Source organism: Myotis myotis, unplaced genomic scaffold, assembly GCF_014108235.1.
Source record: "Myotis myotis isolate mMyoMyo1 unplaced genomic scaffold, mMyoMyo1.p scaffold_m19_p_3, whole genome shotgun sequence".
Taxonomy (NCBI): domain Eukaryota; kingdom Metazoa; phylum Chordata; class Mammalia; order Chiroptera; family Vespertilionidae; genus Myotis; species Myotis myotis.
Genome location: NW_023416335.1, coordinates 177,418,091 through 177,444,243, shown reverse-complemented (window position 1 = coordinate 177,444,243; position 26,153 = coordinate 177,418,091). Strand labels below are relative to the sequence as shown.

The following is a 26,153-nucleotide window of genomic DNA, read 5'->3' as shown; positions in this document are numbered from 1 at the left end:
ATGAATGGTTAAAGAATAAAATATATATATTGGAATATTATTCAACTGTGAGAAAGAAGGGCATTCTGTCCTTAGTGACAACATGGATGGGCCTTGAGGGCATTATGCTTTGTGAAATAAGTCAGACAGGAAAAGACAAATACTGTATAATATCACATGTGTAATTTCTAGAATGGTGGTTTCTATGGGCTGCGGGGCCTAGGGGTTAGAGGGAAAAGGCAGATACTGTTCAAAGGGTACAGTTTTCCAGTTATAAAATGAATAAGTTTTGGGAATCTAATATACCGCATGGTGATTATAGTTAATAATACTGTATTATATTCCTGAAATTTGCTAAGGGAGTAAATCTTAAATGTCCTTACCACAAAAAAGAAATGGTAATTATATGATGTACTACAGGTGTTTCCAAAGCTATGGTGGTAATCATATTATAATATATAAGTATATCAAATCAACATATATGTATGTATTCTCTGTGTATATATTATGTATACTCTATATAGTAGGTGTATATACTAGTATATATAATGCATTACCTGAATATGATTATACTTCCAATTCTGGATTTATTGATTTTGAGCAATAACTATTGATTCCTAGATATCAATCTAGATTTTACTCGTATCCTCCACATGCATGGAGCTAGGGACAAAGACCATTTTTTTGCTCATGGTTTTATGTATGCTCTCAAAATAAGTACATATTCCAATTTAATTTCTGATCTCATTTGCATTGGACTATCTAGAATAAGCAAATTTGAATTGTTTTACACGACTATTAGTGATTGAATGTGTAGTTTAAGAGTTAGTACCTTTGTGCCCTAGCTGGTTTGGCTCAGTGGATAGAGCATCAGCCTAAGGATTGAAGGGCCCTGGTTCGATTCCAGTGAAGAGCACATGCCTGGGTTGTGGGCTGGATCCCCAGTAGGAGGTGTGCACGAGGCAGCCGATCAATGATTCTCTCTCATCATAGATGTTTCTCTTTCTCCCTCTTCCTTCTTCTCTGAAATCAATAAAAATATATATTTTTTAAAAAAGGGTATTAGGAAGAAGAGATAAAGAGGTCTTGAAAAGTAGGAGTAATTATCTTACTCTTGAAGTGAGGGAAGAAAGAAAATCTCTTCTATCTCCTCTCATTTATGTAGTGTTCTGTTTTGGGACATTAGAGTGCTTTTCAATCCCTTTAGGTTATATGTTTCTGTATCCATTAGTGCCTGGTATTAGACTGACACTTACAAATTTGTGTTCACTGGAACAAATCATATATCACTTTTTGAATCCTTTGTAAATCCAGGTGACAAATGCATTACACTGATAAATTGCATTTTTTAAACACTATTTTTAAGTGTGCATTTATAATCTGGACACTGATCATTGTAATGAGATATTTCTAAAGTGCTTTATAGTTTTTAAATGTAAGGCTTTTATACAGCACATTCGGAAGAGTAGCATTATATTTTACAGTGCTTTTGAGTGTTTTAATCTTTCCTTAATTTTGCCTTTACACTTCTGCCAGCTTCTGGATGTAGATTGTATCTTCTAAATAACTCAAAGGGTTTTCAAATATTTCTTCTTAGTTTTCTTTCAAAGTAGGTCAGTTTAGATTTTATATCTAAGTTGCAGATGGAAAATCTGAAGTACAGGAAAGTTAGGTAATTTACCAAAGTTTTAATAATCAGTGGCAGAAGTTAAGTAAAAAACCAAGGTTTTCTGAAGTCTAGTCATTACTCTACCTATCAGATGAATAAAGGCTAATAGAGGCCTATTAGGTACTTTCCAGTTGGCTGCATTCTTTTAAACATGTAATCAGGTCATTTAATATAAAGGCTGTAATTATCATCTGGTGATTGAAATGACTTATTCAGAGTTTTAAAAAAAAGATTCAGTACAAACTCAGAAACTCATAAAATTCCCCAAACAGTCTCTCTTATTAAGTACTTGCTTGGCATTGTTGCTCTTACAGTGTGGGATGTTGGAATTAGTCCATGATAGAAATGAAATTACCTCAGTAATCTTATTCATTTTGTTTAAATGTCAAATTGTTCTTTACTTTTTTTAATCCTCACCCGAGGATATTTTTTCATTGATTTTTAGATAGAGTGGAAGGGAGAGGGAGAGACAGAGAGAAACACCAATGTTAGAGAGACATCGATTGATTGCCTCCCGCATGCCCCCAACCAGGGCCGGGAGCCTGCAACCGAGGTACATGCCCTTGACCGGAATCAAACCTGGTACCCTTCAGTCTGCAGACTGACACTCACCACTGAGTCAAACCAGCTAGGGCTCAAATTGTTCTTCTTCTTTTTTTTTAAGTATATTTTATGGATTTTTTACAGAGAGGAAGGGTGAGTGATAGAGAGTTAGAAACATCGATGAGAGAGAAACATCGATCACCTGCCTCCTGCACACCTCCTACTGGGGATGTGCCTGCAACCAAGGTACATGCCCTTGACTGGAATCGAACCTGGGACCTTTCAGTCTGCAGGCCAATGCTCTATCCACTGAGCCAAACTGGTTGGGCTCAAATTGTTCTTAATTGCAAAGATATTCTCTTTCCCTTCCAGGTGTCTGAGTATTGATCTCTCTTAAACAGTGTGTTTAGGGAATGGTATGAGCTGTGTACACTTATTTGCTAGCATATAGTTAGTCCCAGATCTTGTAAAGTCTCTCTAACCCAAAATGACATTTTCTGACTCTGATATTAAAGCCTAAAAGGGAGCTAAATAAAATACCTACTATAAGAAAATTGTGAGCTTGGGGAAAGTGTTGTTGGCAAAGTACCTTTCACTCTTCCTTAGACCATCATCTAGAAGAGCTCCCGGGTCTGCCTATGATTGTGAGCAGTCTCTCTTGCAGTCCTGCTTTTTTAGAGAAAGTACGGATCTCTGAGGTCTAATGTGTTTGATCTATGGAGCCGACTACATTTAGCTGTTCTTAGAATGAGGCTGTTGAAGGAATGAGATTTCCATTGAGGGAACCTGATAGTGCCTGGAGTTTCATCCCAAGCTTGAGCCCTCCCTCTCTCACACTAACTTAATAGGAATAGGGCAAAATGAAATCCACTACCTGTCTGTGGAGTCCCTCATTTCTGAAAGTTGTGTAGAGGCTGGGAGCTATTTCCTTTCCTTCTAAGGTGGTTGTTTTGGGTTTTTTTTCCTCCTCAATTGAGGCCCAAGTTTATATCTCTGTGTTGTGGAGATAATGGGTCATGTTCCCGCTGCTGAGAATTTCTTACTGTGACCCAGGTCTCAGACCCAATTCCACCTCCTCTCTAGGCTAGCTGTCTTGCCTGAAAATGAGGACAAGTCTGTACCTCTTAACATTTAGTCACAGTGGCTCAGAAATCACATAGAAGAAACATGAATTATAATAAGAACCCATTTAAGGATGACCTAGGCTTTTGGACCTGTTTTATCTTGAGGCCCTATTCAACTCAATATCTGAAAGACTGTTGACCATATCTCAGTTTTCTCTTAGAGCTTTTTCAGAGCCTCTTTTATTTCCCTTCAGCTATCTTTAGTAATCTTCATTTGGAAGTGAATAATATTATCTATTGCCTTTTTGAAAACAGTATTGCTCTGGGCCCTCTGAACTGTATGGTGTTAGTTGGTGAGGAGGAATTAAAACAGGTATGTGCAAAGCTATAATAAGCTTCCATCAAGTCACAGTTCCCTTTTAACTGAACAAACTGCTCCCCACCAAACCTGAACTATTCAGATCATTCTCTTAAATTCCCTAATAGGATTCACCTAAGAGAGTTGATGATACATGTATAAAGTCCAGAGTAGAATCTGTTCTTCCACTTCATGTAAACTGAGAGTGATCTAGCTCAATAATTTGGTTTTGTCTGGTAGCATGCATTACAATGAGAATTTACTTGCAAACTTATAATTGAGATAATTTGTTTAATTCTCAGATTTCTGCACTGAGTGGCCAGCTGCACTAGACAGTGATGAAAAATGTGAGAAGCATTTTCCAATTGAAATTGACACAGCTGATTATGTTTCAGCAGGACCATCTATTCGAAACCCCAAAGCACGTGTAGTAACCTTAAGGGTAAGAAATGGTTAAAACTGATACATATTTATTATAGAAAATTTAAACAATATAAAGTGTTTTGAAGTATAAAGCAAAATTACCTATAATTCCACTACTTATAAATAACCACTATTGACTGTGAGAGCTCAATTTAGTGTATGTGCAATCCACCTTTTGTATATTAATGGGATAATACTATTTCTCATTTAGTAATATGAATTTAAAATTTCCCAAAGATATTAAAAATTCTTTTATATTATATTTAATAACTACATAAGATAGCATCTAAGTGAAGGTCTGTTGTGTACCAAGAGAGTGTTTGAAGCTGGAGTGCAATGTTGATCTATCAGACATGGTCCTTTTTCTGAGACTGAAGTGGGAGATACAAACAAGTAATTCCACAACATAGATCTACCATAATTTGTTTAAATTATCCATATTATGGGACCTTTAGACTTTCTGATGCTTTTGATATATATTATAAACGTTTTTTTGATTTTATATTATAAACTCCTGCAATGTAACAAATACAACAGGAAATGTAACAGATACAGCACTAACAGGTTGTGAGAAAGCCTGTTTTTCTGTACCCTCACCAACCTAGGTATTATTATTATTACCTATTAATTTTATAGTAAAAAAATAGATCTTTTATTTAAAATTTGTGCCTCTGTATTCTAATGAGGGTGAGAAATTATTCCTTTGTGAAAGCATTTTTTGGGGGGGTCATTTGCCCTTTTTGATGGTGTATTGATTTTTTATACTAATTTTTTCTTTTTATTAGCAGCTCATTTGAGATATAATTCACATACTATGGAATTACCCTTTTAAAGTGTACAACTCAGTGGTTTTTAGTATATTCAGAGTTGTGCAACCATCACCACCACCTAACAGAAACTTTCATCACCATGAAAAGAAGCCCCATTTCCGTTATCAGTCATCCCCCATTATCCCTCTTCTTCCCCACCCCCAAGACCCTGTTAACTACTAAAGTACTTTCTGTCCCTGTGGTTTGCCTACTCTTGACATTTCATATAATTGTCTCATACAATATGATTTTAGTTTGCATTTCCCTAATAACTAATGATGTTGATCATTTTTTTCATACTTATTGACCATTTGTATATCTTCTTTGGAGAAATCTATTTAAATCCTTTGCCCATTTTTAAATTAAATTTTGTTGCCATTGTTCAGTGTGTTTTTTATATATTCTGGATACCAATTCTTTATCAGATATATATCTTGCAGATTTTTTTCTCGCATTCCATGGATTGTCATCTCACATTCTTTTTTATTTTTTTATTTTTTTTTATTTTAATATATTTTATTGATTTTTTACAGAGAGGAAGGGAGAGAGATAGAGAGTTCGAAACATCGATGAGAGAGAAACATCGATCAGCTGCCTCCTGCACATCTCCTACTGGGGATGTGCCCGCAACCCAGGTACATGCCCTTGATCGAAATCGAACCTGAGACCTTTCATTCCGCAGGCCGACGCTCTGTCCACTAAGCCAAACCGGTTTCGGCCATCTCACATTTTTGATGGTGTCTTTTTAAACACAGAAGTTTCATTTTTTTATGAAGTTTAGTGTATGTATTTGTTGTGGGCTTTTTTTGTTTGTTTGTTTGTTTTTGGTGTGGTGCTTTTAGTGCCATATGTAAGAAACTGTTGTATAATTCAGAGTCATGAAGATTGAGTCCAATGTTTTCTTCTAAGAATTTTATAGGTTTGTCTCTTACATTTAGGTATATGAATTACTTTAAATTAATTTTTGTATATGGTGTAAGGTAGGGGTCCATTTTTTTCCTTTTTTTGTTATAATATTTTTAAAATATATTTTTATTTATTTCAGAGAGGGAGGGAAGGGGGGAGAGAAATAGAAACATCAGTGATGAGAGAGAATCATCGATCAGATGCCTCCACACTGGGGATCGAGCTTGCAACCTGGGCATATGCCCTGACTGGGAATTGAACCCTAACCTGCTGGTTTATAAGTCGATGCTCAACCACTGAGCATTGTTTTTCTTTTTGCATGTGGATATTCATCTGTCTCAGCACTGTTTGTTGAAAAGATGATCCTTTCCTCATTGAATTATCTTGCCACCCTTATAAAAAATGGCATAGTTTATTTTTTTAACTTTTCACTTCTCTATTTTGCCAAGTTCTCTTTTTAACCTTTTATTATATAAAATTTTTAATGTATGGAGACATAGAGTTAGTATAATAAACACACATGGCACCTTTTGACAAATTTAAAATATCGAGTGCTTCATGTACTGAAATACATGTGTATGTTTTTGTGGTTTTTGTTTAAGTGTTTCTTTAAAATTACTACTACACTAAAATACTTAAGTGTTATATCTATAAATTAAAAATATTTTCTTACATAATTCCAATGTAATTAATTAGTACAACTAACAAAAGTTTGAGTAATTATTTAATATTATTTAAAATATCGACTCCACACTCAGATTTTCCAAATAGTCTCACCAAAATGTTTTGTGTTTTTTTTTTAATATATTTTATTGATTTTTTACAGAGAGGAAGGGAGAGAGATAGAGAGTTAGAAACATCGATGAGAGAGAAACATCGATCAGCCGCCTCCTGCACATCTCCTACTGGGGATATGCCCGCAACCCAGGTACATGCCCTTGACCGGAATCAAACCTGGGACCTTCAGTCCGCAGGCCGACGCTCTATCCTCTGAGCCAAACCGGTTTCGGCCAAAATGTTTTTTTAAATAGCTTTTGTTTAAATCAGAATCCAGTCAAAGACTAATGCATTTGCTTGTAATGTTTCTTATGTCTTTTTAAATCTCCAACAGCAAAGGACCTCCCTACTACTCTTTTTACTCCTCATTCCCCCAAGGCATAGACTTGTTAAAGAGATAGGTATTTTATCCTGTAGCATTTCCTACCTCAGTTTGTCTGAATGTGTCCTAATGTCATTCACCTTATTTCTCAATCTCTTATATTTCATACTAGAGGCCCGGTGTACAAAAATTTGTGCACTCAGGGGGTCCCTAAGCCCAGCCTGTGCCCTCTCACAGTCTGGGACCCCTTGGGGGATGACCACCTGCTGGCTTAGGCCCACTCCCTGGGGGATTGGGCCTAAGCTGGCAGTCAGACATCCCTCTGGCAGGCCGGGAGCCCTCAGGGGATGTCCACTTGCCAGCGGGGAGCAGGCCTAAGCTGCAGTCGGACATCCTAAGCGCTGCTGAGGAGGCGGGAGAGGCTCCCACTACCACCACTGTACTGGCAGCCATCAGCCTGGCTTGTGGCTGAGCAGAGCTCCCCCTGTGAGAGCGCACTGACCATCAGGGGCAGCTCCTGCATTGAGCGTCTGCCCCCTGGTGGTCAGTGTGTGTCATAGTGACCAGTCATTCCCAGTTTTTCTGCTGTTAGGGTCAATTTGCATATTACCCTTTTATTATGTAGGATAAGTGGAAGTTAGCTGTAAAGAACTGATTAGAGTACAGTAAGATATTTTGATGGGGTCACTTGGTAGATGTTGCCATGTATTTTATATTGTAGTACATGAGAGGGCACAACGTTTGGTTGCCTCATTCTTAATATGCTAAAACTGATCTCTTGGCTAAGAGGCTGACAACCTGATCTCTCAATTGTGAAGTTATCTGTTTTTTGCTTTTCTCTTGAACAGGTAATCCTTAGGTGGATATATTCAGTAAGTTTTGATCAAGTAAAACCATTACTCTTTTTGATGTTCAGGGTATATCCTAACTTTGGCCTGTGGTAACTCTTTTAAGTTGGTTCCTGTGTCCTTTTTTAGAGTCCCATTTGCATTGGAACATTTAGGATCATTTGTGCTTATCTTATATGGCTTTGGAGAAACATCAACTCCCTGCTCTCATTCACCAAGGGAATGCCATATGCCATTGCAGTTGCAAGTCTCTGCTCTAGTAACTTTTAAGTTAGTCCTTGAAACCACCATTAGTTTCCTTCGTTTAAGGAGTCTTGATATTCACAACACATCTTTTTAACTTAGTACGAATGGGGCAGTTACCGATGTACTTTTTTTTATTAAATTTTTAATTTTAGAATAGCTTTAGACTTACAGAAAAGTTTCTAGGATAGTACAGAGTTCCCCTATATTTCACACCAAATTTCTCCTGTTGTTAACATCTTACATTACTATGGTATATTCATTACAACTAATTAGTCAATTTTGACACATTATTCTTTAATTCCATACTTTATTTGCATTTCTTTACTTTTATCCTAATGTTCTTTTTCTGTTAATAATCCTATCTGGGGTACCACATTACATTTAGTTATTGTGTTGGCTGTAATGATTTCTCAAAATTTTCTTGTTTTTAATGACATGGACAGTTTTGAAAAGTACTAGTTTTCTGGAATGACTTCCATTTAGATTTGTTAAGTCTTTTTCTCATAGTTAGACTGGTATGTGTTTTAGGGAAGAAAACCGCAGAAAAAAATGCTATTCTCATCACATGATAACAAGGGTGTAGGCTCTTACCATGTCTTAGCCTAGATCACCTGGCTGAGATCGTATTTGCCAGTTTTCCCCACTGTAAAATTACTATTTTTTTTCCTTTCCATACTGTACTCTTTCAAAGGAAGTCACTTTTCACAGCCCACACTTAAGGAATTGGGAGTGATATTCCACCTTCTTGAGGGAAAAATATCACATAAATTATTTGGAATTCTTCTATATGGGAAATTTGTCTATTTTCCATTTATTTATTCATTTATTCTGTATTTTAAATCAGAGCATCTAAGTATAGCAAAAATTTGTTAAAAATCTCTGCAACCATTTTTACATTATATGCTAACAAATAGACTGTAATTTTTTTAGTGATACAGCTGTGATTGATTTCTAATTTTCCCTTTTTTTTGCTAGGTTTTGGTATCAGGGTCATGGCATCTTTATGAAAAGAATTTATGAAGCTTTCCAGCCTTTTTTTATTCCACAGAGTAATGTAAATGTCATAGCAATATATTTATGCATTTAGAGAAATTGAAAATATTTTATAATTACGGAAGACAATATGTATTTACTGTATAAATTTTAGAAAGTCTAATAAGCAAAAGGAAAAGAGAAAACTTAAAATTCTACTCTGCTGACATCATTCCTTCGACTGACAGGGTAATATAAAGTGCCTATAGAGTGATGATACCTGATACATTTTTAAGAACTTCATAAACGTTACTTCTCTTAATAATAATGATAACACCAACAACAATAAACAGCTGTTGAGCTCTGTATTAGATGATAAAAGGAGAATCTCTGAACTAAGAGTCAGGAAACTAAGTTTCACCTTCCTTCCTATGGGCCTTAGTCTTCAGTACTAGAATAGACATCTAAATTCCCTTTTAGTTTTAAGTTTGCTTATTTTATTTCATAAAACAATAACCTCACTGCTTTATTTGAAGTATGCCACCAGATATCACTTATATCATATCATGCTCCCTTATGTCCTTTCCTCCTGATTCATATCTGCTGTTCTGGACTTACTTCACTGTACCCACTGACTGCTGGGGCTCAGTGTGGTGTCCTTAATGGTGTCATGGAGTTCAAGACATGACTTAAGCAACATTGTGAAGGTAATCAAATATTATAAAGTATTATTTAGAGATACTCAAATTTTTAAATTCAGAGAAAGATGGTACATATTTCTTAATATTCTAAAAGTAGTTCCAAATTAAAACTACCTTAATATTTGTATAGGACTTTACTTTAAAAGTGCTTTCTTTGCCCTAGCTGGTTTGGCTCAGTGGATAGAATGTTGAAAAAATGTGGGCTCGGTCCCCAGTAGGGGCGTGCAGGAGTCAGCTGATCAATGATTCTCTCTCATCATTGATGTCTCTCTCTCCCTCTCCCTCTCTGAAATCAATAAAAATATATATTTTTAAAAATGCTTTATTTAATCTGATTTATTCCTAACAAAAATTCTGGATCCTTTCTGTTTTATACATGAGGAAACAGGAAAATCAGATGAATTGTTTAAAGTGAGTTAGCCAATAAGTAGCAAATCTAGAAGTCAAACACAATTCTTGTCTTTTGTGTAATACCAGAGTTCTTAACTAACTGCACTGTTCTTATAGAGAAACTATTTCACACACTTAGACATTGCTCAATTAATGTAGCTCTTTTAAATATGAGCATTTGAAAAAACATACATATGTAATAACCACAACCTCCTATATTAAATGTCAACATTATTTTGGTTATAATGTTAATAGTACAGTATTGATTCTTTAAAATATAGCACCTTGAAAAAAGAAAGGCCTATAGATTCTTTTGAATTTTGGAAAAAAGAATAATGACAGATGCCACTCAACTTCAAAATCAGATCATTATCCAGGTTAGACTCCAGTTTTGCAGTGCCTTTGAGTGCTAGCAGGTGGCGTGAGTGCACCACACAGCTGTGCCTAAAATGTTCATGAGTTTCTAGCATAAACTCTATATAATTTTTGAACATTAAAATGTTAATGTAAACAGGTTTTAAAGCAGTTGTTACAATAATGGTCAACATTGCTGCCATTTTTTTGACTACTTCTCATATGAAAAGCTAGAACTCTTAAATTTTGTAAATGCTACATTTTAAAATTTATTATTAAATATGATTTCATCAAAGGGAGTTTTAAAAGGGAAAAATGTCTACATTCTCACTATCCTAATGTAAAAACCATTCATTTCTTTCTACTGTATCTATACATATGTGCATATATTTTCATAATTATGATCATAATGTAGGTCCATTCTATGGTTTTCTTATAAATAATTCTCCATATTTTTAATAACCAGCATAAAATGGCATATTTTACCAATCAAGCTGATAACCTGGTTGTTGATATATATTCTTTCCAGGGGACTATGGAAGTTCACATTGTCTTCAACATATAACCATTCTATTGGATTGATATTTAATAATCCGTGTTCTTTTAAGACTGCATTTGCATTTATTTATTTGTTTTCTGTTTTCTCTAGTTCAAATAGAAATTCACAGTGCTTAAAAAAACAGTATACCCTCTCCTGTTTTCACTTATGTATTCATTCAGCAAATATGTGTTACATGCTTTTTAAGTGGTAAGCCGTTGCCAAGAACAAGACAGACATCATTCTTACCCTGAAGAGTTTGCAGTCTAGTGGGAAAAATGGAAAAATAAATAAGCTCTTCTGTTATAGTGTCCTGAGGGAAGTATAGCGTTATAGAAGTTAGAGAAAAGAAATAGATGGGATTTCAAAATCTTATTTATTATTTAGCCTTTTTTCTTCTTCTTACAGTTATGACTCTTTCTTATTCCTAGTGTTCTCCATGGAAAAATAATCTGTGGTTTACCCTATTTAACCCCTAGAGTGCTGGGGAGCGCAATCACACTCTTCCTGTATTTCGCCAAAAGTGCCGGGAGCGCTATCAAAGCTTCGAAATGGCGTCCAGTTCTAAGTCTGCTTTTATTAGTGATGATGATATTGCTAAATATGTCAATGTAGTAAAGGTTTCCTTAAGTTTTTGAATATGTAACTTCATTTACTTGCGATCCATAATTTTTTTCCTAAACTGCTGTAAAATCAGCAAAAATGCCTTGGCAATTTTAGCATAGTTCCTAGGATATTGGTTGGCACTCAAGGGGTTAACTGTATTCTAGTGTCTAACTTATTCTCCTATGTCAAGCCTCTTCATCTCTAGATAATACCTTCAGCCATGCCATAATTCTCTGCAAATTAACGAGTGTTTTCATTTCGTCCATCACTTCCCAAAATATGTTTTAAGGAAGACTAATTCCATGAACTGTCCCTTAAAAAGTAGAATCTGAGGTCAAATAAATGTGGGAATCATTACATAACAACCCTGCATCTTGAAATTTCACAGTGTTTATTAGCATATTATCTCCTAAGAAATCCTATTGTAGGGAATCCAATTTAACTCAGCATTTCTTGAATGCATTCAATAGATAGTCTTTTTAAAGAAATAATTCTTAGGAGCTTGTGGGGCTAGATTTGTTATTTTGAGAAATATTGAGCTATGTTATTTCAAATGTTTTGATCCTTTGCTCCCTCCATGAGATCTGTAGCTTTTAAAATAAATGCCCCTAAGCTAGTTGGAATGATAGGGGTCTCATAATTGTATGATAGAAATTCCTTATGTTTTATCAATTTATTCCTATATTCCAACTTTACTATTACTAATTCAGTTTAATTCTGTTAGTTAATGCTACTCATAAGCAGCCTAATTTTATTTATTTAAGAGACATGCCATTGATTCTTTTAGGAAAGGTATGAATGCCCAACACTTTCAAAGATCACCAAACAGTTTGCTCCCCCCTTTTCTTCCATGAGTAAGATCAGGCTTCATAATGCATGCTGTTGCTAACTCTGTATAGAAAGGAGTTTGAAAGGGATTCCTTTTGCTCATTTTAATGTTAATTTAATATTAATACTGCTTTTTCATTAAAGAAAGTATATGAAATAATCTTTTTCAAATAAATTTTTTCTTGTATTTTTAAGGTTAAACTTTCCAGTTTGAATTTAGATGATCATGCAAAGAAGAAACTTATTAAACTTGTAGGAGAACGATACTGCAAGACCACAGATGTGCTTACCATCAAAACAGATAGGTAAAAGAAAGAAAAGTTCAGCCTATCGGCCATGTGTTGCTTTATTGTCCTCCCATACCCTAGCAGTCCTTTTTAAAGAAATTACATTGAAAATAAGGATAGTCTTTTATATCGACTTATATTAGCTTTGTTAGGTCAAGAGAAGTTGTCTAGTTTATATTTTTAATGTCCTCACACTGGCCTACTGTTACTGTGGGATCTTTATATACATGGAGAGGCTTGCCTGATGAGTTAAATTATTTGTTGTTGTGATTTTTAATCTTGATTTTAATATATCCATGTATATAAAACTCAGAGAAGAGGTTAGAAGAAAACAAGTATAATTTGCTAGCAATTAATGCTTAAACAGGTGTTTACAGAGTCAAAGTATATAAAAATCTCATAGTTCACAATTAAAATTATTAAATTAACTAGAAATTTAATTTATCAAGGTACTTGTTTAAATAAGCAGAATTTAATACTAGCATAGCATTCATAAAAGTAGCATTAAATTTATATAAATGTATAAATTAAGTCACTTGAGGTAAAGAAAGATTATTATTATTGTTTTACTAAATGGCTACTTTATTTCTAGAATTATACTTTGGTTATCTATAAATTATGTCAAAATATAAAAGTCATGCTTTTAGAGAAAGCAATTGAGCCGCTATCCTCTCCCCCTTCTTGTCAGTTTCAGAGCATTTGGAAGTGTCATTACCACTTAGGTTTTATATCCTGCTTGGTGGTGGGAAGTAGCCTGACGCACATGTGAGAGGGCAGCAGTATGGAGGTGGAAGTAGTGAATTACACAGATTATTCTTATTCTAAGAACAATTTTTATAAAGCAGATAAGGAATATCTGAATGCAAGTTATTCTTTTATATTTAGTATTTATATATTTTGCAAATAATTCTGTGTATTGAATTTTTAGAATTTTTACTTCCTCCCTCTCTCTCTTTTGAAGGTGTCCTTTAAAGAGACAGAATTATGATTATGCAATGTATCTGCTAACAGTTTTATACCATGAGTCTTGGGTAAGTGATTGTGTGAATGTTTAATCATTTTATCTGTAAATTAGGTGATGTTCTGACCTTTCAAAACAGTCTGTGTGGCAAGTACTCAGTTGTGTGGTTTTTTTTAAATATATATTTTTATTGAGTTCAGAGAGGAAGGAAGACGGAGAAGATAGAAACAGCAATGATGAGAGAAAATCATTGATTGGCTGCCTCCTGCACGCCTCCTACTGGAGATTGAGCCTGCAACCTGGGCATGTACCCTTGACTGGAATTGAACCAAAATTGGCTAATTAGTCTTAGGTCTGCGGGCATGAAGGAAGCTTTTTAAAACTACAGATGCTTGGCCCCTATAGAATCAAAATCTCTAGCAGGGAGGCTCAGGCTTGTTTCATTTTAGACTCCACGGGTGATTCTGATGCTGAGCTCTGACTGTGAATAAGTTCCCTAGCTTTTGAGTGTTGCTAATAAAGAAACTGATTAGAAGGTTGGTATATCTCTTGTAAGATAATTTTTTTAAACATGTATCTAGTATTAGAGCTGAGGGTGCAGATGAAAATATGAATGAGAGGTCTAGAAAATGGAGACAGACATATGACAGAAAATATATTTTTGACTTGATGTGGTAGTAGGCTATGGCAACTGTTCTAGATTCCTGAACGGGAAAATGATACGGTGAGGGTGATGCGTCCCATGTCTCTTTGCCTTCAGGCAAGATTTCCTTTTACTTCTCATGTTTAAGAGCCTACCATGTACTTAAAGACTTTTAGGAAAGTTTGTGTTCTTTCCCACCCCGTGGCTGAAGTCATGAATGTGAGCATTATTATACTCTTTTCTTCCCTTATCTTCTCCCTTGATATCTAGTCACTAGGTCTTCTCAGTGTTAGCCTTTAAATATCTGTTAAACTATTTTCTCCTCTTCATCCCTCCTGCTACTACCCAGGTATAGGTCTTCATTTTTTACCCCAAAAACTGCAATAGTCTTACTGATTTTCCTGTCTTATCCATCTTCCATGTTCCTGTTAAAGTAATTGTTCTAAAAAACAAGTCTGTTGTGTCATATTTCTTTATAACGTCCTTCAGTGATTCCCCTTTACCTAGGACTAAATGTAAACTCCTTTGTCTGTCTGTTCACAGTCATTGCTACCTCATTATCAGCTACTCAGGAAATGTGGGTTATATATCTTATACCTCAGCCATAACGAGCATAATGTGTTCTTTCATAACATTGCATATGCTGTTCTCTTTGCTTATAATCTTTTATTTTTTTCAAATATCAGCCTTACAAATTCATATGAATCCTTTAATACACCTCAGCTGTTACTTCTCATATGTTTCCTGTCCATCTTTTTCCACTCCTTCCTCATTCAGTTACTTTTATGGTAATTGTCTGTGTGCATGGCTGCCTAACTCCATCAGACTCCGACATCACTGAGGACAAGGACTGTACATTTTTTTTTAATTGCTTAAAGTATTACAAAGAGTATTACATATGTCTCCTCCCCCCCCCCACCTTGACAATCCCCCAGCCTCCCCTACCCCCCAGTGTCTTATGTCCATTGGTTATGCTTATATGCATGCATACAAGTCCTTCTGTTGATCTCTTACCACACCCGCCTGCCCCCCAACCCTCCCCAGCCTTCCGGCTGTAGTTTGACAGTCTGTTCGAGGCTGCTCTGCCTCTGTGTCTATTTTTGTTCATCAGTTTGTAATGGTCCTTATTATCCATAAATGGGTGAGATCATGTGGTATTTTTCTTTCATTGACTGGCTTATTTTACTTAGCATAATGCTCTCCAGTTCCATCCATGCTGTTGCAAATGGTAAGAATTCCTTCCTTTTTACCGCAGCATAGTATTCCATTGTGTAGATGTACCACAATTTTCTAATCCATTCATCTGCTGATGGGCACTTAGGCTGTTTCCAGATCTTCACAATGGTAAATTGTGCTGCTATGAACATAGGGATGCATATATCCTTTCTGATTGGTGTTTCTGGTTTCTTGGGATATATTCCTAGAAGTGGGATCACTGGGTCAAATGGGAGTTCCATTTTTAGCTTTTTGAGGAAACTCCATACTGTCTTCCATAGTGGCTGCACCAGTCTGCATTCCCACAGCAGTGCATGAGTGTTCCTTTTCTCCGCATCCTCTCCAGCACTTGTCGTTTGTTGATTTGTTGATGATAGCCATTCTGACAGGTGTGAGATGAAGGACTGTACATTTTATTCATCTTTCTATTTCTAGCATCTAGTACTGTCCGGCATATCAACAATCAGTAAAATTTTAAAAAACTGATTTGGATTGAATTGAACTTCTTGACATATTAAATAAAAATTTAGCTGTGGTAACTGAAAGAATTGGCGATAACTTTTTATTCATTATGCATATTTATCTATTTTTTTATTATTTTCAAATAACTTAGGGAATTTGTAATGGTCAAACAGTTTTCCCTTAAATAGCACAATGTCTTTCTTGTAATCATGAGAAGTGGAATATTACTGAGATTCATGTCCTAGGCAAAAGGAATTGTAAATAAGATGTTAGAAGATGACAAATGTGTGTTTTTAGTGGAACAGATATTTCTTTGCTTTCTGTTAGAATACACTGACCAGGGCATGAATTAGCTATTATTATATGTTGTTCTTTGTATTGAATTTATGCTTGCAAGGGGAAGAAAGAAATAGGTTCAAATTAAATTATTCTTTTGTTCTTTTTATATTCTTTTTACCATGTCTCTGTGTTCCCTGGAACATGTTGTTCTGCCACTAACAAGCAGTGTGATTTGGGCACATTGTTTAGTTGCCCTGGGCTTCAGTTTCCTGCTCTGTAAAACAGATGGCATAACAGTATTACCTCATAGGATTGCTGGGAAGGTTCAAGGAGTTAATATATGGAAGGTGCTTAGAATAGCAAGTACTCTAATAGCTATTCAGATTCATCCCATGCCACTTTCCTTTTCGGGCCTGAATTCAGTCCCCCGAATGTACTGAGCTCTTCCGTCCTCTAGGCCTTTATCGGCTTTTTCCTCCACTGGGATCCCAATCTTTATCTAACTGGCCTCTACTCAACTCCAAGTCTCCTCCTAGACTGGCAGTTCCAGGCCAGCGCAGTGTCCAGCGCAGTAGTTGTGCAATCAGTATTTACCGAGTGAATTAAAGTGTAAGAATCGAGTTGGCTGTGGAAAAGAGAATAGTATCTGTGGAATGCAAGGTGCTTCCTAGGGTGACTCTAGTCAGAGCAGGTTCTCTCACCGTAGAGGGAAGAAAAGAGAGACCATACACTATATGTATATACATGTGTGTGTATAATATCCACCCTTATAAATTAAATGGTGAAGTTATATTCAGTGATTGAAGTATTAAAATAGGCATCAAATTCTTTGCCTAAGTGATCAGCTAGAGCTTACAATGGTATTTTTATTGTCCCCCAGTATTTGACTATGCTATTGTTTACACTTTAAAATTAATACATTCCAACTACACTTAAAAAAAAGAAACTCTCAAACAACTGCCCACTTTGAATCTTGGGTGTTATTTTAGAAGCTAAAATTTTGACTGAATTATAAGTTATACATCATAAATAAAGTTTAATCATAGCAGTGTTTTTAAAACGGATTTAGGACATGCATGATGTGTCACCAGTACTGATTGGTTATCCTGAGGTGGTAGGATTACAGGTTATTTCTTTCCTTTTCAGTAATTTTCATCTTTTCTGTGGAAGCTGTATATGGAACTGCAGCCTGCTGATACTATATCTGAAATCAGTTCTGGATAATTATTCCTTTAGCATTAACCCCTGTTATTAGAGGCCCTTACTATAACAATGAACTTTTGCTTAAAGACATTGAAGTTAAAGAAAAATGTGTTTTGGTTTTTTTTTTTAAAGGAAACTTCCAGAAAGGCTATTTAAAGTCACAAATGTAAAAATCTTATTTCAAAATTATTATTAAATATGACATTTTGGAGATACCGCTTATTTAGAACTAAAACTGAGCCGTTTTAACTTTAATATTTTTAACTGAATGTGTCATGTTTCTAGAAATGTCTGCTCTGTTTCTTCTTTCTTTTTTTTTTTGTTAATCCTCACCCTAGGATATTTTTTCCCATTGACTTTATTTATTTTTTACTTGGTTGAATTTTGTATTTTAACAATATCCAGTGAAATTATCCTTTAAAAGTAAAAGGAGAGCCCTAGCCAGTTTGTCTCAGTGGATAGAGTGTTGGCCCTCTAACCGAAGGGTCCCGGGTTGGATTCTGGTCAAGGGTACAAACCTCAGTTGCAGGCCCAACCCCTGCGCAATGTGTCTCTCTCACATCTCTGTTTCTCTCTTGGATTTTCCATTGAGTGGATAGAAGTGGATAGTGGGGGGTAGAGAGAAAGAAACATCGATGTGAGGGAGACACATCGATTGGTTGCCTCCCACACTCACCCTAACAGGGATCAGGAATCAAACCTGCAACCATGGTACGTGCGCTTGACCAGGAATCAAATCCGAGACCTTCCCATGTGGAAGCCAATGCTCTAACCATTGAGCCATGTTGGGCTGTCTGCTATGTTTTAGTCTAAATCAGTTACATCTCATTGTTTCCCACGTTTTGTCCTTTTCCTCCTTTTCCCAGTCTCTACCTCTCCCAGGTGATGCACTCTATCTTGTATACACTGCCAAGTCCAAACTCTTATTGTCAGACCTCTCTCCTGAGCACCGTGTTAGTTGAGACCCCCTGTTGAGAGCCATGGAAACTCACTCAAGCTGGCTTAAGCAGAAAAGATACAATTGCAAGGATCCCACAAAATCTCAGGAATGGGCATGAACAGAAAGGAGACTATGCGAGGGCTGTTTTTATTCTGTGGGCTCTTGCTCTACAGGCAGCTGCCTTTTTTTTTTTTTTTGTCTGAAGACTGATTTCCTCTCTTCCTCCAGTCTATATGTCAGAAAGAGTGACCTTCACTATTTCAGAATCTTATAGGACTAGTCATCCCGGGGAGGGGGAAGGCTGAGGTGAGGAAAAAGGGAGCAAAGGAACAAAACTAAAAACAAAACTAAGCTAAATTTAATTCTCTCTTTGGATTCAAACTCCAAGCGGGGGGCTCTGCTTCAGTCAGGCATTGTCCAGAACTGTGGCCAGATGGGCAAGTTAAATAGTCCTTTTTTTAAAGAAAAATACTACTATATTATGGATAAAATGACAGAGTCTGAGACTTCCTTCAAAATAATTTAGTGAATGCATGATAAGGGAACAGTGCTTTTCTATATGCTCTTATAGAGAGAAGCATCTAAAACAGTGGTTCTCAACCTTCCTAATGCCGCGACCCTTTAATACAGTTCCTCATGTTGTGGTGCCCCCCAATTTCATTGTTACAAATTGAACATAATTAAAGCATAGTGATTAATCACAAAAACAATATGTAATTATATATGTGTTTCCCAATGGTCTTAGGCAACCCCTGCGAAAGAGTCGTTCTACCCCCAAAGGGGTCGTGACCCACAGGCTGAGAACCACTGATCTAAAACAAGATTGGCTATGAGTTGATTGTTGAAACTGGATGATAGGTGCATGAGGTTCACAGTCTGTTGTCTTTACTTTTGTATTTGTTTGAAATTTCCTAGAATAGAGTTTTTAATCACAAAAACAAAATTGTATTTAGTAGAGTTAAAGAGCCTCATAAATTATTAGCTTAAAAATTAAATTAATTTTGTACCAGTCTCAGCATTATCACATTTGAATAATGAGGTTTTTGCTTTAGCCAGCTCTGTTCTTAATTTCATCTGAAGGGTAATTTCAGCGGATGCCCAGTATGAACAAGCACATAAATGTACCTTTTACATAAAATGTATGGGTATGAATTAGTTTTTAGCTAGGGTGCCTAGAGACATCGAGCTTCTCCTAGCTCTGCCCAGCATATAGTAGGTTCTCAGTAAATGTTTTTTTGAACAGGTGTCCCTTAGCAGTCACAAACCAAAAGGGAGTCTTGTCTGTTGAGCTGTTTTCTTAAAATTTGTTTAAGAAATCTTGTTTGTTTGTTTTTTGCTGTACGTTTTCCATCATTTGAATTTTGCTGATTATCACCGTAGTATAATTTTTGAGATAAATGAAGACTGCTCCAGGCTCACATAGCCACCTGAGGTCTAAGGGAATCAATATTATGGCACATCACATCTCTAACACACCTTGGCAAACCAGTGTAGAATTCTATACCAAATGTCAGGAGAAGATAAATGTTGGAAATTATTATTACTTTGGTTACCTCCTGTTTAAGCATCTGTTTCAAAGCAGTTAAGAAAGTCTTGATAAATCTAGGTGAAACATTTTTTAAACCATTAAGTAGTCTTTTTTAACTTATTAATCTAGTAATCTGTTAATGCCAACTTATTAATTACTTGATTAGAAATAAAAGTCTCTGAACGACTTATCCTCTAGCAGTCAAGAATGAGATAGAGTAACTATTTTACTTAATGCTTTATAAAATGTATTTGTTGACTTCTTAAATGAAATATGCTTCACTTGTAAATTACAATTATGAAGAAACCATGACATTGTCTTGAAACATTTAAAGTATTTCTAAGGGTAGATAAAACCATCTAGAGCATTTTTAAAAGTGGCTGACATTTATTTCTTCCTCAAATATTACAGTTAAATTTAGGCGGGTAGGATAATTTTTTCAGGGTTTTTTTTTTTTTTAATGCACAAAATCAAAATTTGCTATTAGAAATTATTTGCCACAGTGTTGTGTGGGCAGGGCACACTAAGAAAAATTTTCCATTATTTCCGTTCCCCTCAGGCAAGCCTAAAGCTCATTACCAGATAAGAAGGCAGCACAGAGTTGATTCTCAACCAGATATTTCTAGAACATAAGTTGAGGCATCATCTTCAGCCATAGATTTCGTGCAGAGAGGTGGGCAGACAGTATAGGGAGCTGTGAGTACAGATACCCTGTATTGGCTAAGGAATTTGTTGATCAGAGGAGACATTCTCCATCCTATTAGTTTCCCTTGGAGGAAAGAGGGTACTCAGTTTGAAGTATAAATGGAGGATTTCTTTTGGGGGGTTTCTGTGGTTGGGAGCCGCTCTCCTAGGGCTCAGTGGGGGTTGCTGGATCATCGACATCCCAGTGGCCTGTTTGCGTTTGGTGGGGCTTCTCTCTTACCCTCTGACGGACAGATCTCCAGTGCACTTCTCTTTCTATGGGGGTGGGGGTGGGCGGAAGGCATGGTGGAACTGTTTACCTCATCTTGCTGCTCATGTAGCTCTGAGGAGCCTTGGAGATCTGTCTGCTCAGGCGGGGGTCTCTTTTAAGAGGAGTTTTCATAAATAAATCTACCACTCTTCTAATACTTCAAAATGTTATAACTTCTTAAAGTTGTAAGAATAGTAGATGATTTTATAATGGCCTATCACTCACAATCTTACCCTGTTAATTTGGAAAGAATGAGGTTGGTATTCAGCACTTCTTTGAAGCAGAGCATATTACTTACTAGCTGCATTGCTTGCTTTTTCACAGAATGTTACATCTTCATTTAAGTCATAAGCTGAATTGTGTGACCATGAAACCTACCAGTGTTCCCTCAATAGCGTGGTAATAATTTTTGTAAGAAAAAAAAACAAGTGGTAACAAAAATTATTTCCATTGTAGGAACAGAAAATGAAGATAATACCAAAACAAAATTCCAGAATATATGAAGTCATTATGACTGAAAATTATGTATTACACACGTACTTCATATTTTTAATTTTATTATAATAATTGGTCTTTCCTGTCATCCCCACAGGCATGTTACAAAGATAAATACAGTCTCCACTCTCATTATTTTTAACCACAGAAATGTAAACTGTTGATGTGTTAGCATTTAGGGACTAGAAAGCTGCAAAAAAGGAGTTTTTCTGTATCTTTTGGAAAACAGTATTGCGTTATAAGTGGAATTAGAACTAGTGAGTGGAAACGGAGTGTTCACATAGCCGTGTGCCATCCTGAAGCTGTTGGTGCAGGTGGAGAGCGGTGCTGGATAAAGGGGGAAATCAAAGTGTACATACAGAGTATTCACATTTTGCCAACTTCTATTCCCCTAAAAACCCCAGTCTTTTCTTTGGATAATATTTCTCAGAATTCAGAACTCATTCTTTCCTTTCAGAAAACTGAGGACTGGGAGAAAAATAAGACTGAAGCAGACATGGAAGAGTATATATGGACAAATAGCTCCTCAGAAAAAAATATCCTGGAAACACTTCTCCAAATTAAAGCCGCAGAGAAAAACCTGGAAGTAACTAAAGAAGAGCTCCTTGGAACTAAAGAGATTGAAGATTACAAAAAGTGCGTTGTTAGTCTTAAGAACGAAGGGGACAGTGAAAATACTCTTTCTCAGTACAAAGACTCAGTGAAGAGACTATTAAATTTGACATGAATTATGTAGAAAAATATGCTTGGTTTATTTTATGACCTATATGTAATTATCTAATTTGATATAAAGTTGAAAATGTTAAAAAATATTGTTTTACTTTCGAGTTAAAATTATTCCTTTCATACTAATGCACAAAAGACAATGAATATTCACAAATTTTCTTACTATACTCTGGGGCAATTAGACTCATTAGATCTCTGATTTCTTCTGGTTCTAACATGTTTTGATTTTACTTCTATTATAACAACTTTAGAATTTAAATGCAGATAATATATTTATTTTGTCACCTGCTACATTGTTTCCCTACACAGTAGCACTTATTGGATGCTTCTGAATTGTAATTGTGATTATTTCAGAAGTGAGGTCTAGAACCGGGCCCCACGCAGTCAGTGTTTTGTTTACATAACTGCTGTCCACCCAATGCATTTTTGCAGATGTCAGTTCTGATTAGAATCAGGTCTTTGGGAGTATTTTCTAACCTAAAAAATTGGTTCCATCCCTCTATTTTGGGGTCACTTTATATTGATTCATTTCTGTTTAGTATCTTACTTGCTATTTCCTGGGCCTCATTTCTCCAAACCCAATCTGAAAATGGAGATTAACTGGTATTCATTGCTTGATTCCCCAGGGAGAGCTCCCACAGCTCAGGAAAGAGATGAGGCATAAGGAGTGTAAGTGGAATAAATGACAGATCACCCATCTTCCCCCACTTCCCTTCCCCCAGGAAGCCAGGACCAAGCAATGCTCACCACACAGGGAGGGTCTGGGCCTTCCTGCAGAGCCTTGCTCACTTGAGCAATGCCCTAAGAAGCATTCTATTCCATTTAGCTGTCAACTCAGGATTTTTAAGTATATCTGGAGGTCATTTCTTAACACTTCCAAAGTTGTCCACAAGTGATTAACTTAAAATAAAAATAAAGGCATTATTGAGTTTCTTTACCTAAGACTTGTTTTAGAGGACAGAATTAGAGGACATAAATGAAAGCCAAAAGGAATTTCAAAACAGTTGCCCAAAAGATGTATATAAAATGAAGGTATGCTTTGGTATTAGCAAGCCCAAAAGTTGGTAGGTTAGAAAGGGCAACAATATGGCTTTGAGTGCAAAAAGGAGAGGTATGTTGTATTTCATTGGATGAAAATACTGAATGAAAAGCAAAGTAGATAAAACTGAATTTTTAGATCAGGTTTCAAGCATACATGAGTGCATTGAAATGTTACATTTTTAGAGACTCAGAGTTAGGAAAACTCAGCTGCAGAAACAGGACTAAAGAAGGAAACATTTGGAAGGAACATGTGAAGAGGTGGTGGATTAGGATCATCAGTCCTATAGTAATAGTACAGTGTAGGTGTCAGCAGGGGCAGAAATGATCTATAATAATAAAAGCGTAATATGCAAATTAGAACAGCCATCCTTCCAGATCAGGGGTGGGCAAACTTTTTGACTCGAGGGCCACAATGGGTTCTTAAACTGGACCGGAGGGCCGGAACAAAAGCATGGATGGAGTGTTTGTGTGAACTAATATAAATTCAAAGTAAACATCATTACATAAAAGGGTACGGTCTTTTTTTTTTTTTTTTTTTTTTAGTTCATTTCAAACGGGCCGGATTCGGCCTGCGGGCCGTAGTTTGCCCATGGCTGTTCCAGATGAAGCCGGGGCTGCAAGGGAAGCCCCGGTGCCTGCTCGCGGCCAGAGGGAAGCAAGCCCAGGTCCTGGGTGCTAGAGGGAAGCCGGTGCTGGCAGCCAGGGGAAGGAAGGCCTGTTCTTGTACAAATTTCGTGCATTGGGCCTCTAGTGTGTAATAAAAGAGTTTGACCTTTCCCAAAGGTCTGGCTTCTCCCTGTAGCTTCTGGGAGGTAATCTATGCCATACCTCATAGAAGTGTCTTTGTTTAACGCTGAGCTGCTCACAATGATTTTTAGGGTGGGGCTGGCCACACCTGATAGTCTTAGGCATGTCAGAAAAACCAACCATGTTATTTTGGGTGGGGGCTTTGAGTCATCTGGTAAATCAGTGCACCTGGCAACTGAGATCAACCACAGGTAATCAGTCAATCATACCTATGTAATGGAGCCTCAATAAAAACTTTAAACATGAGGCTCAGGCAAGCTTTCCTGCTTGGCAATACTCTGGGCATGTCAGACCCTGGAACGGTGAGGAATCCATCCTGCCTCCAGGGGTAGAGGACACCAGAAGTTGTGAGTTTTTTTTGTTTTTTGTTTTTAAATTCTTTATTGTTTAAAGTATGACATGAGTCTCCTTTTCCCCCCATTGACCTCTCCCCTGCCACCTCCTCCCCCAAGCACAAGACCTCACCCCCCCCCACCCCCCCCCCCACTGTCTGTGTCCATTGGTTTTGCTTATATGCATGCATACAAGTCCTTTGGTTGATCTCTTACCCCCTCACCCCCCACTTTCCCTCATAGGTTGGACAGTCTGTTCGATGCTTCTATGTCTCTGGTTCTATTTTTGTTCATCAGTTTATGTTATTCACTATATCCCACAAATGAGTGAAATCATGTGATAGTTACCTTTCTCTGACTGGCTTATTTCACTTAGCATAATACTCTCTAGTTCAGGGGTGGGCAGCCTTTTTGTGAGTGCGTGCCAAAACCACTGGCTCAAAATTCTTCTGCGTGCCAACCCTAATGTTTTGAGAACATGTTACGCCTACTTGATATCTCTTAAGGTGTACATATGTGAAGGACCTTGAAGAAGTAATAAAATTCATTCGAGTGACAAAAACACAGTATATGATGATGAAAAATACATTTACTTTTTAATGTATACATGTACACTGATAGAAAACTTTATGACTCCGTTTGATATTATCAGTGGGACTTTTGCTGCTGCATCACTGATGACAGAGATTTTACATCAGGTTTATATTTCATGACCTTCAGAGATATGCACGAGCTACTACTTTCATCCGTCAGGCTACTCCTATTAAGAGACTTAACAAAATTCATCACTGAGAACAAAGATTCACAAGCATATGTGGATGAAACCAAAACACTGGTCGGATCTAGGAAGGCAGGGAGAGTTAAGGCAGAGGCATAGAAATTGCTCTTCCCCTCTCTCGTCAATCCATGTCTATGGTCTTTAAGATAACTTGTTATGTAAAATTATTTATCTAAGATGCACCTAGACTGAATTTATCTGAAAAATAAAAAAGTTGATATTAAGAAAATTGAAAATGGAAGATTATAAGAGAGGGTTTCGCGTGCCAGCAAAAGTTACTGGCGTGCCATGTTTGGCACGCGTGCCAGGGGTTGCCCACCCATGCTCTAGTTCCATCCATGCTGTTGCAAGTGGTAAGAACTCCTTTTTTACAGCAGTGTAGTATTCCATTGTGTAGCTGTACCACAGTTTTCTAATCCACTCATCTGATGATGGGCACTTAGGCTGTTTCCAGATCTTAGCTATGGTAAATTGTGCTGCTATGAACATAGGGATGCATATATCCTTTCTGATTGGTGTTTCTGTTTTCTTGGGATACATTCCTAGAAGTGGGATTACTGGGTCAAATATAAGTTCCATTTTTAATTTTTTGAGGAAATACCATGCTGTTCTCCACAATGACTACACCAGTCTGCATTCCCACCAGCAGTGCAGGAGGGTTCCGTTTACTCTGCATCCTGGCCAGCAATTGTCAAGTTTGTTGATTTGTTGATTTGTTGATGATAGCCATCCTGACAGGTGTGAGATGGTACCTCATTGTTGTTTTGATTTGCATCTCTCGGATGATTAGTGACTTTGATCATGTCTTCATATGTCTCTTGGCCTTCTGTATGTCCTCTTTTGAGAAGTGTCTACTTAAGTCCTTTGCCCATTTTTTGATTGGATTGTTTATCTTCCTTTTGTTGTATGAGTTCCCTGTACATTTTGGAGATTAAACCCTTATGGGAGATAACATTGGCAAATGTGTTCTCCCATGCAGTGGGCTTTCTTGTTGTTTTGTTGATGGTTTCTTTTGCTGTGCAAAAGCTTTTTATTTTGATGTAGCCCCATTTGTTTATTTTCTCCTTAGTTTCCATTGCCCTAGGAGCTGTATCAGTAAAGATATTGCTATGACATATGTCTGCTATTTTGCTGCCTATGGAGTCTTCTAAGATTTTTATGGTTTCCC

General features: G+C 36.6%; 1 protein-coding gene across 5 annotated transcripts in view; it reads left to right on the top strand.

Moving 5' to 3' along the window:
• MRPS35 (mitochondrial ribosomal protein S35) overlaps positions 1–22,113 on the top strand; it is a 31,845-nt gene extending 9,732 nt beyond the window's left edge. For 4 of the 5 annotated variants that reach the window (XM_036299353.1, XM_036299352.1, XM_036299354.1 and 1 more), the window contains 4 exons: positions 3,916–4,055; positions 12,529–12,638; positions 13,582–13,651; positions 21,759–22,113. In XM_036299353.1, the coding sequence (XP_036155246.1) occupies positions 3,916–4,055; positions 12,529–12,638; positions 13,582–13,651; positions 21,759–22,028 (590 nt within the window). In that variant the 3' untranslated portion in view covers positions 22,029–22,113. The remainder of the gene's footprint in view (positions 1–3,915; positions 4,056–12,528; positions 12,639–13,581; positions 13,652–21,758) is intronic. The other variant, XM_036299351.1, reaches the window with a different exon arrangement.
• The last annotated feature ends 4,040 nt before the right edge of the window (positions 22,114–26,153 follow it).